This window comes from Lytechinus variegatus, chromosome 10 (assembly GCF_018143015.1).
Source record: "Lytechinus variegatus isolate NC3 chromosome 10, Lvar_3.0, whole genome shotgun sequence".
Taxonomy (NCBI): domain Eukaryota; kingdom Metazoa; phylum Echinodermata; class Echinoidea; order Temnopleuroida; family Toxopneustidae; genus Lytechinus; species Lytechinus variegatus.
In genome coordinates this window covers 30346250-30357192 of record NC_054749.1, presented here as the reverse complement: position 1 = coordinate 30357192, position 10943 = coordinate 30346250, and the positions used below count along the sequence as shown (strand labels likewise).

General features: G+C 35.4%; 1 protein-coding gene across 1 annotated transcript; it reads right to left on the bottom strand.

Moving 5' to 3' along the window:
* Window positions 1–3316: 3316 nt before the first annotated feature.
* LOC121423223 (uncharacterized protein C16orf52 homolog A-like) lies at window positions 3317–7352 on the bottom strand. The gene is made up of 3 exons (XM_041618541.1): window positions 7149–7352; window positions 5256–5468; window positions 3317–4446 (listed from the first exon to the last, which is right to left on the bottom strand). The coding sequence occupies exons 1-3, from the start codon at window positions 7255–7257 to the stop codon at window positions 4247–4249; spliced, it is 522 nt and encodes a 173-aa protein (XP_041474475.1). The 5' UTR covers window positions 7258–7352; the 3' UTR covers window positions 3317–4246.
* Window positions 7353–10943: the final 3591 nt, after the last annotated feature.

Here is a 10943-nt window from a genome sequence, read left to right as displayed (position 1 = left end):
ATTTTAACATTTTGTGCTTCAGGCAAGGAGGTCCTAATCGTCAAATTTGTAAAAATTGAAATATTGTATAATTCAAACAATAAAAAACAAAAGACATAGTGAGTGACGTCATCGACTCTCTCATTTGGATGTAACTGGCTCGTTCATATAACTATTTTGTTAAAAATAAGCGAAACTTTGAAATGTCATAACTTTATTTTACATCCGATTTTGATGAAATTTTTAACATTATGCTTGTCTGATTTTTTCTCTATTGATTCACATCGACATTTTTCTGCGGTGGACTTGACCTTTAAGGAAAAAATGAATACATACAATATATGACAGTGCTAAATTCTTCATCGATGTACCTGAGACACAACTGAAGCCAGGTTCATTTTAAAATCATTCATTTCTTTGAATATGATTTCTTGTTGATTATGTACACAAAAAATAAAAATATAGGCCTACACACTGGCCCATATTCTGAAGTCGGGTTTAATTAAAACTCAGGTTTAAAGTTGTGGTTTAGGTATGGACAGCCAACTGTTGCATAATCACTAACAGTACAGATATCAGACTTCAGCTCATTCGGCTCTCAAATCATTCATAATTGTGTAGGAAGTACAAATAGATGATTGTCTTCACCATCGATGAATCAGGAAAGAGCACAGTAAACATAAGAAACATACAGCTTAATAAATTTTGATACTTTGGGCTTCCCATATTTAAACCACAACTTCAAACCTTAGTTTAAGTTAATAAACCTGACTTCAGAATACGAGCCACTATATTTAAGGCTATCTTGCTTTACCATGGGATTCTCCAGATAAAACAAACAAACCCAAAAACGATTCATAAAAATCAGATGATAAATAATGATCAACAATTCGAAAGAATGGTTGATTTAATGAAATTCTAATTCCTTAAGATTCAAACTACAGTACCCCTTCAAAATTAATTCAAATTAAGGCTTGTAAAGGCCGAAACGACATGTAGCATACAGCTGCAGTAAATATGAGAATTACGTGTAGGAATGTCCAGTTTTCATTATATTTCCATTGAAATCCCAAACTTAGAAGAAAGATACATGAGCAACACATTATAAAGTGATCAGGGCTCCGTAAAACAAATGTTTGTGATGAATTGCAAATATGAAAGAACCGCACTGATTGGTCCCTGGTCAGTATTTTAAACATAATGCGCTTGTAACACTGATATTGATTGGTCAGTCGATTTAGCGATTGATCGCTAATCTTTGTGTTACGGAGCCATGGTACCCAACTTATAAAAAAAATCAACTCTATGAGATCTAATTAATCTCAATCATGTAACCTAGAGACAGGACTATACTGGTAAATGAAAATAATATCCTGCTTGCGTTATACAACACTTAGTACATCGGATGTGTCTATACTTTTAAAGCGCTTTACAAACATACTGCATTATTATCGTTATTGGACTCTGGCTTGCCACACACAATGAATGCCAAAAAGATGTTTCTGCTAAAAAAGGCCATAATAAAAATGTGACTACTTTCAGTCAGGTTTTAACATCAACATGGTCTATAGAGAGATATTAAGTTCTTCCCAATTAAGTTTCCTCCATTTGTGTTGATAACAACAAGAAAGCGTGGTAAACATAGTACAGTAGTCAAATACATCCAAACATATAAAATACAAATTTAGTTTCAGTGCATATGTCTGATCAGTGTTTCAAGGCATCTATCACACTATACAAAAACAAATTGATTTCCCTAACATACAAGGCACTCTTACAAATCTGCAGTTCAGTGAAAAGTGACTACCAATTTGATTCATTTGACTCAAGATCACATATCATATCAGTCAAAACTTTCTGAGTGACGAGTGTAATATCAACTACCTATTGACCACCAAGTATTCTCATGGAGGCATATTATGTGTATGATACTGTCAAAAGCAAACACCCATATTACAAATAAAGGCCACATTTTTGTGCTACTTATCATAGGTTGTCACTTGAGATGTAAGTGTACAGATATATGCAAAATATACAGATAATCAGATATACAATTACAACATTAGATTATTAGACTTAATTTTTTCAACTTGAATGATACACTTAGTAACAATCATGTTGGAAATTCTACACTTGGCAATAACAATTTTAAAGTAAAAACTGAAACCCCATGTCCAGAGGAAAATAAAACAAAAAATAAGATTAAAATGTTGAATCAGATCTCCATCCCCCCCCAAAAAGTGAACTTTTAAAGGATTAATGCTCCTATTAAAGTTCTACATGTATTACTCAAGAGTCAAACAATTAACTGGATTTTCCATCCATTTTGTTCCCCTCTTGCTAACATTAAATATTGCACAGTCATAAAAAAAATAGATGTAGGCTGCAGGGAGAGGGGCAATCATGAGCCATGTTTCATCAAGACTTCATATGATCATGGCATCTACTGTACCATGAAACCTTATACCGGTATTAAAGCGACAGTTTATAACATAGTGGTACCATAATTGTTATTGGATTTTTTTTAATTTTGAAACATTCTTTTAAGCAGTATGGAAAGGTGAAAGCATGTTAATTATGTTATAGATGAAGAGTAATACAGTGAAAAGCACCTCTGAGAATAAACAGCAATTAGAGTCTATTCTGGGGTTTTATTTATCAATATTTTACAATTATAACTCATCATACACGGTGGTATATGATAGAACAGATACTGAAACTTTCAGTTTATACTCTTTAAGGATTGCTCTTTAGATGCCCTTAACATTGAAAACATAGGCAAAAAATCCCAGTTTGTTCGGGCAAAATACTTGTGTATAGTTAGTTCCACACTACAAATGTATACAGTATGTGCAGTGCAAGGGACTGACAACAAAATCAAAACTCTTACAGCTTTTTCAAGGGAGTTTCATGTACATGTGTAGAAATGCCTCCTCCAACTTCAATATATATACTGTTCTTTCAAGCAATGGAAAGCATCAAATCAAACTATTATAAGAATCAGCAAGGGACCGATACATAAAAATGCTCAATAAGTAACAAAATAATAATAATAATGGTATATTTACCCAGGGTAGCCACTTCAGTTCCGAAAACTGTTCTCCCAGCAGGAACGGGCCCTGTTATTACTATTACCCAGGCTAAGCTAGGCTGCCAATTCAGGTGCACACAGCTTTTTGAGGACTTACTTCCTGCAGGTACCCATTTACCTCACCTGGGTCAAGTGCAGCACACTGTGGATGAATTCCTTGCTGAAGGAAACTACACCATGGCTGGGATTTGAACCCACGACCCTCTGTTTCAAAGTCTGTAACTAATCCACTGGGCCACAATGCTCCAACTTAATGCACCACTGGTGACCCTTTCTTGTGCTAAATAGTATATCTCAATATTTGTTCTTTCTTCTTCCTCTCAAAGTACAGACCAGCTTCTGGTGTATTATCATACTGTATTTCCTATTTATGCGAGAGAAATTTCTATAAAATTTCATATTAATATCTAGAAAAATAATAAAAAAAAAACCTTGCATAAATGGCTTGTAAACAACAATAATTTACTCCAAAGATCAGATTTCAACTTTAGCTGGTGGAGTATAAAGTATTGAGAATCTGATTAGCACAAGAATGGATCGCCAGTCATTAACACCGCCCCCCCCCCCCTGAAGATATGAGTTGTTCAGCCCTATGACTCACGATCTGAGCCTCTTTTATTACATTTTCAAAGAAAAGTTCACATCCTATCTTGATGATAATGCATAATTTCAAATATAAGTTTCAAAAACTTTCACTTAGAGGTAAAACGGAGACACAGCAGGCGGGTGATTCATAGAAAGCTGTTCCAAACTACTTTACACGGACATATGACTGGTGACCCATTTTTGTACTAAATAGTATGACTAACTACCGAAGAACATGTTCCCAGTCAATCGTCAAGACATATGTACTTTTCAAACAGCTGTATGAAACACCCACCAGCTTTCTTAACACACCATTATGATCTACATACATGATACAGTTTTCAAAACTGCCGACTATGACAAAATTGAATAATCATAAGACAATTTAGATATATGATAATAATCCAATCATTAATAAGAGGCTTCGATAAAAAAGCCTCTATAGATTATTATTGTTGTGATCATCAGTATTCCCTGCATGTATACAATGTATGTCCATTATCCACTCCCTGGGGAGTATTCCAAGCGATAAAATAAATAATGATAAAAGCAGTTCAGATACAAAGTCGGAGAATTCAAAGAATCCAGTCACTATCCTCTTACGACAAAGAGAGGAGCACAAAGCTTGCCCGCTAGGAGCTCAGAGATGACCGTGAGAACAATGGAGATAAGGAATATCACATAAGACGACCCTACGGAAACGGTGCTCGGAAGTTTGTATGGTTCACCTCCGATTTCATCCACGTAGAAGCCAATGGGGAATATGATGGCTGCTAGGCACAATAGAATAACTGGAAAGGAATTGAAAATTATTAACGATGCAGAATTGGCACTTGGTATATAACTTGGTTCTTACTTTGTCTGATTCCCATTTGGTCTCAATATGTAATCTTATTCTTTTAAATGATTTTTCATCTAACAATTTTATATAAGAACCCCAAAAATATTCGAAATAATTAGGTTAAAAAGAGTGCGAGTTTTGAGAAACTAATTGAAACTTAAATGTATTCAGTTCTTAACATTTGAAATCCCATTTCAATGAAATATTTAGTGTTACAATAAACTCAATCTTTTAATCAACTTTTATCAGGATAGAATCAACCTTTAAGATGGGTACATTGTTTAATTTATTTTCACTCCATTACAAACACAAAGGAATATAGCATAACAAAGCAAAGTTACAATGACTTAGAACAAAATCAAACAAGTGAGGAAACTCAAATATGCCTTACATGTAACTTTTAATACCCTTTGTCCAATTTTGATGATTTAATTTCAGTACTACATTTGTTTAAATTTCCTATATTCATTTACTTTTTAGTTGTTGTTAGAATGGACCTGTCCTTGTTTTACACAAACAGGGTCCTGTAACACAAAGGTTAGCGATTGATCGCTAATTTCAAAGGACAATTCTGATTGGTTCATAGTCAGTCTACTTGGCAAAATGCACATACAACAATGATCTTGATTGGTCATTTCATTTAGCGATTAATCGATATCCTTTGTGTTAAAGCGCCCAGGTCTTTGTATTCTCTGGAAAAGGTGCTTCATAAATCAACTAATTGCCAAAGTCAAAGAATGAGCTATCAAACCAACTTACTTGCTGCAAATGAGAACCATCTTGCATGATCCAGCATGGTGATTCTTCTTGTAGAGTAGGCAAACATAATGCAGGTGATTGTCAGACAGATGATGGCACACACAATGAAAAAGAGGGTGATTTGCCAGGCTGGGCAGAGATTAGGAGAGATGCATACTGTATCCCTCCCAAAGATTGTCAGGCACTGTGAGATAAGGCCCATTGTCATAGCTCCTACAGGTATAATAATACAAGATTTATATTATAGATAAAAGTTAAATGAAATTTATATTTTGTACAAACTGATCCTTTCTAGGTTGTTTGCAACCAACCTATTCTGTTGTGATTCTAGCTGCATGTCTACATACATGTATGCTACACACTCTCCAGTCTTAAAATATCAAGTGCTGTAAAAAAAAAACAATAACATCCACTAATCATCTGGGGCCATATTCTGAAAATTATCGTAAGAGTATTCTTGTATCTTTCGAGTTACAATAAAATCTGTATTCTCAAAATTCTTGCATCTTTTCACTGAGCACATATGATGTCGAGAATTAATGCATACAGTGTAAGTTAAAAACGGCACCAAAATATCTATGTGCGCAAGATAACATATCGAGATAAAAGGTATTCTGAAAATTCTCTGATCTTTTTTAACTTCCTTGCAAAATACAAGAATTTTTTTTCCACAGGTAGGGGGCTATTGTAACTTGATGTTGCATGCAATATTTCTCGAATAAAAAGAACAATTTCTTAATGTATCTCGCAAGAACATCATGTGTTACTGCAGGAGACATTTCAAAGACATTACAGAGTAATTTCCAAAGCATGCAACTTATTTGTTCAGATTCAGGAAGCGGTATCCCTGAAAACAAGGAAGAAATCTGTTATTTGCAAACTTTGTTTTCTAGCTAACTTTATACACATGTATAATGAGTGATTGTATTACTGACCGGCCTTGTATTACCGAACGCGCGCATCATATGCGTCAGAAAATAATCAAATACGCTCAAACCTTTGCAACTTCCAAAGGGAACTTGAATAGAAAAATGATGAAAAATTATCAAAAACACAATTTCGAAGTTTTTATATCCTCAAAACAATAAAACATGGTCAAAATAGCTCATCAGAGACTTTGTTGTTTTCCCAACTTTTCCCATAGAAAACACACGTTCGGTAATACGATACCTTTTTCAAGTGACCAAAACATTTCACTTGCGAAGAGGGGTCCAATTGGAAGCTGATGTCGTAAAAATGAAAAACGATTTCAGTAAAATTTCTGCATATATATATTTTGTAGGCATTTGTGTATTTATGGTGAAAGTTTGGTGAAATTTATTGGAATAATGTGTTTGATAAAATCAAATTCATGAAAAGGGTTCAGTGTTAATACGATCCACTACCATACATGTAGGATCTTACATGTATCTTCAAGATTACAAATAAAAACAGATTTCTTTTAATAAGTTATCAGAGATGCCAAGTTCAAAGACCAGCTATGCCTATGCCATGGCCCTGTATGCGTGAGATTTTTCTGTGAATCTGAGTGAGATCACAGACATTGTGATCGAACAATGTATAGGAGGATAGGCTGTGAGTTTCGTTAGACAGAGATTTGAGGGGATGAACAAGAGTCCAAAATACTTGAGTCTCACGCATAATGCGTGAGACTTGGTAGCTCTGAGTTATCATGGTTATGGCGATATCGGACTTGGCAATCGTTTAAACTTTTAGGCAGTTGCGAGAGACAAGAGCAGAGGATATTCAATTTACTGGCACATGCAAAGTCTTAAGCCCACATACTGAATGGCTCAATCACAATTCTGTGTCACAGTCATTTAAATTGCACAGGAGCTAAATCTCCGTGTAGGTCAATGTATGGGGTCGCTAATAAAAAAAGTGTCAATTTACCTGATCCACGAGCATGAGATACTACCCATACTGGGTTGAATACACTTGTAAGTGCCAGTACATCTGCGGCAAAAAATAGGAATCCCGTTGCTACCATAATCTTATCCATCACCACAGGTTATTGTGTACAACGTCAACGGCCATGAAATGATAGTTTGTGTTGCAGAATTGTGTTGCGAATAGATCTCCTCGGCCTAATCGCGAACATATAACAACAACAAAGAACAAATATGCAACAGCGACAACTCTCGACCAGATATGTGCAGTGCTAGTGCAGTGTGCTGCCTAGATTCTCTTTGGGGGAAAAATCTTACAAAACTATATAGTTAACAACAAAATCAATCTAAAACTTTCCTCTATTTTGTGACACTCTGGACGAAATTGCCAGTGTTCGGTCAAACATAAATTCACATTAGTCTTACTAATACTAGTCTTACCCAGTTGTTGTGTGTCCGGACCATTACAATTTCAGACATTTGGAAAAAAACCAATTACAAGCGAAGTGTCATCAATGATTAGTACAAAATGTTAGGAAATATCATAGAGAACGAAATGGAAGATGATTACAACTATTGAATTCATATTTTTAGTGTAATCAAAAGACAAAAGAGAAGGCTTCAAAAATATCAAGTGTCCGGACAACCCACCCCCCCCCCCCTCACTGTACATGACTTGTGTATATAATAATACTTTCTTGTTGGCCGGGGAGCAAAATATATAAAATACAATATGATTTGCTGTTTGCATTCATTTATTGGTTCGTAATACTAGTGTCGATTCTCGATCATAATCTATATATTGTTTGGTTTGTGATATCATGTTGGACATACATAAAAAATGAATATTTTGTTTAGGGTTTTGCACTATATCATTTTTAAATGAGAATCTTTTATGAATTGGGGCATGCAGTGCAGTGACGCCATGCATTCTAAAAAACTAAGGGAATTGCTTTGACAGAAGAGAACTAGCTCTTAACCTTCTTGAAATAGACCCTACCATGAGGCACTGTTCTTTTGCTTACTTATTGCATGACAAGTTAAAACCCTGATCGGGTCGATCAAGTTCTCACAAAAGCTTATTTTGATTTTTTTCTTTCCAAATCAGGCACGTATCTGGCCGGCCGGGGAAAGCGTATTCCCGGTCCGTTTAAATTTTATCATTCTTGTTGTAGGCCTAATCGTCCCAGAATATACTCTTTGATATTTTTATATCAATAAATTGACCCATGCAGTTTGCGCGAATTGTCCTTTTATTATGCAAAGAAAAATAAAAATCACTTTTTCAAAATGCTTGACTTTTTCATCTGTATTATGCATCAAGGCTTGCACTGTAAAAAAAATCAATTTGGGGCAATACCCCTTTAAAATATTACGAGGTAATGTGGTGACCAGGGTTTTTTTTAGGTGAAACAGTACCATTTGGCCACTTTTTGAGCTCTGCAACAACGTTAAATGGATGACTCAAATGCCAAAGAATATGACCCAACACTGCGCTTTATTTATAACAAATTTTACACAATAGAGTATAGAGAATATAGAGTTAAATCTGCTATTGTGGGGCGGGGAGGAGGCGGGGGCAGGGGCACCGGTCGCCATGAAAATATTAATTGGGGAGTGCGGCAAACATGTCGATTTGCCCTGCCAAATTGATGAAATCATCAAACTTGACATAAAAATACTATTAAACATATAAAATTGCAAATTTGTCGGTGTGCTTCTCCGTACAAAATTGCGCGTATAATAGAGCACGTCGAAGATGATGCATGTCTTACCACCTCTCGCTCCATCCGCGCTATATGGCGAGAAACATGGATGGGCACTCTTGACTCGAAATATTCTGTTTCAAAATTACGTTTAGCCTCAATCAGGGAGTATATAGCGACAAAGCCATTTTTCTCCTCCCCCCCAAAAAAAAAGAATTAAAGAATGACAAAAAAATTGGAGCGCTTTTGACAAAGCACAGGACAGGTTTGTTATAAAACTTCAATTTAATGGAAGAGGCCTATATTGTTTACATTCGTGGTGGGTGAAGTATATAATGTAGGTCGAGGCATTAATTTATTACATTAGATCATTGACTTCTTATACTCGCACTTTAAAGGGATGGTCCGGGCTGAAAGTATTAATAGCTTTGAAAATAGAGTAAAATTCACTGATCGAGGAAATGCCGAAAAATTCATCAAAATCGGATAACAAATAAGAAAGTTATTGAATTTTAATTTTTTTATCAATAGTTTGTGGAAACAGTCGTCATTAATATTCATTAGGTGGGATGATAATGTCACATCCCCATTTGTTCTTTTGTATTTTATATAGGTTTAATCAAATTTTCCTCCAAGAATTAAAAAAAAATGATTGACAACTGATTTAGTGCATTAGATATTTATTGCTGCAACTTATTTCATTATAAGGGAGACATATTATTCACACAAGTATGAAATAATGAAAAAAATATATGATTTTATGTAATAACATAAAACGGAAAGTGGGATCGATGTGACATCATCAGCCCATCTAATGACTATTCATGACGACTGTTTTCACAAAATATTGATAAACTTTAAAATTCAATAACTTTGTTATTTGTTATCCGACTTTGATGAAATTGAGTTCAGCACTTTGCTCAGTGAATTATACTTTATGTATTAAGCTGTAATACTTTCAGCCCGCACCATCCCTTCAAGATGGCATGAATGTATATTGCATTTCAGATCTGATATGTTGCGAGGGAGCGTTTAGCGACCGAGCGAGAAAATTTTCGATTTTGGAATAAAAACTTTGATCTTAATGGCACTTGACATGAATGGAATTCTATATTAATCGGGCCTACGTATATATATCTATTTTTTTCTTCGTGGTCGATTTTTTAATTTTTGTTATTAGTATTATCATTTTTTTTTTTTGGGGGGGGGGGATTTGAGCGATTTTTTGTGGGGGCTTCAGACAGTCCCCAATTTACACAAAGCTCCCCGCCCCCCCCAAAAAAAAACCCTGCACCTGTTCATTCTTCTTTGGTAGTCCCCAGCCCAGTTATGGGCCGAAATGAGAGAAAAGAAGCGAGGAGAAAAGAAAAAAGTGAGAGCCGGGCGAACAAGTTGAAGAGCGGGCACAAAAATGAGCAGGCATTCATATTTCAAAACTAGTCTTCATTATCATCATCAATGCAAATTAGGTTACCTAATGTTTGAAACTTTTCTTATGTTTATTATTATTTGGTCGAACTTTTTAGTTCCCATCTATCTAAAAAAAAACTTCTGGATTCCCTTTAAAACACCCTTTTTTCAGAGTATTTAAAAATCAGCCCGCGCTTGATTTACATAGTGTCGAGGATCAAAGGTGAGGATCATCATCATTTCTTGATGCCCACAATCTCATCACCCGTACCTTGATGCGGCATCCAAGTACTGCGTGACAAGTGATGCGTTATCAACTTTTTCTCTTATAACCTGTTGAGGGCGTACCGGCGTGAAGTTGGTTGGATATTCGATATTCGATATTCAAACTGTGAAGTTGGTTGGATATTCAGGTTCGATATTCAAACGCGTGTGAAGTTGGACAGATATTCAATATTCGATATTAAAAAATTAGGGGTTTTGAAAGCTAGCTAGGGGGTTTAAAAGGTGGAGCACGTCTCGGGCAACCATAAAATAGCTGGCTTGCCCTAATACGAGGATTTTTTAGGGGACAAAAGTCAGTGAATAAAAGGGTTGGAAATTTCTAATTTAATTTTTTTTTCAAGGGGCCCCCAGGGATATCCCGACGGCCTAGCCAGGGTAACCACCTATCCTAACTTGTA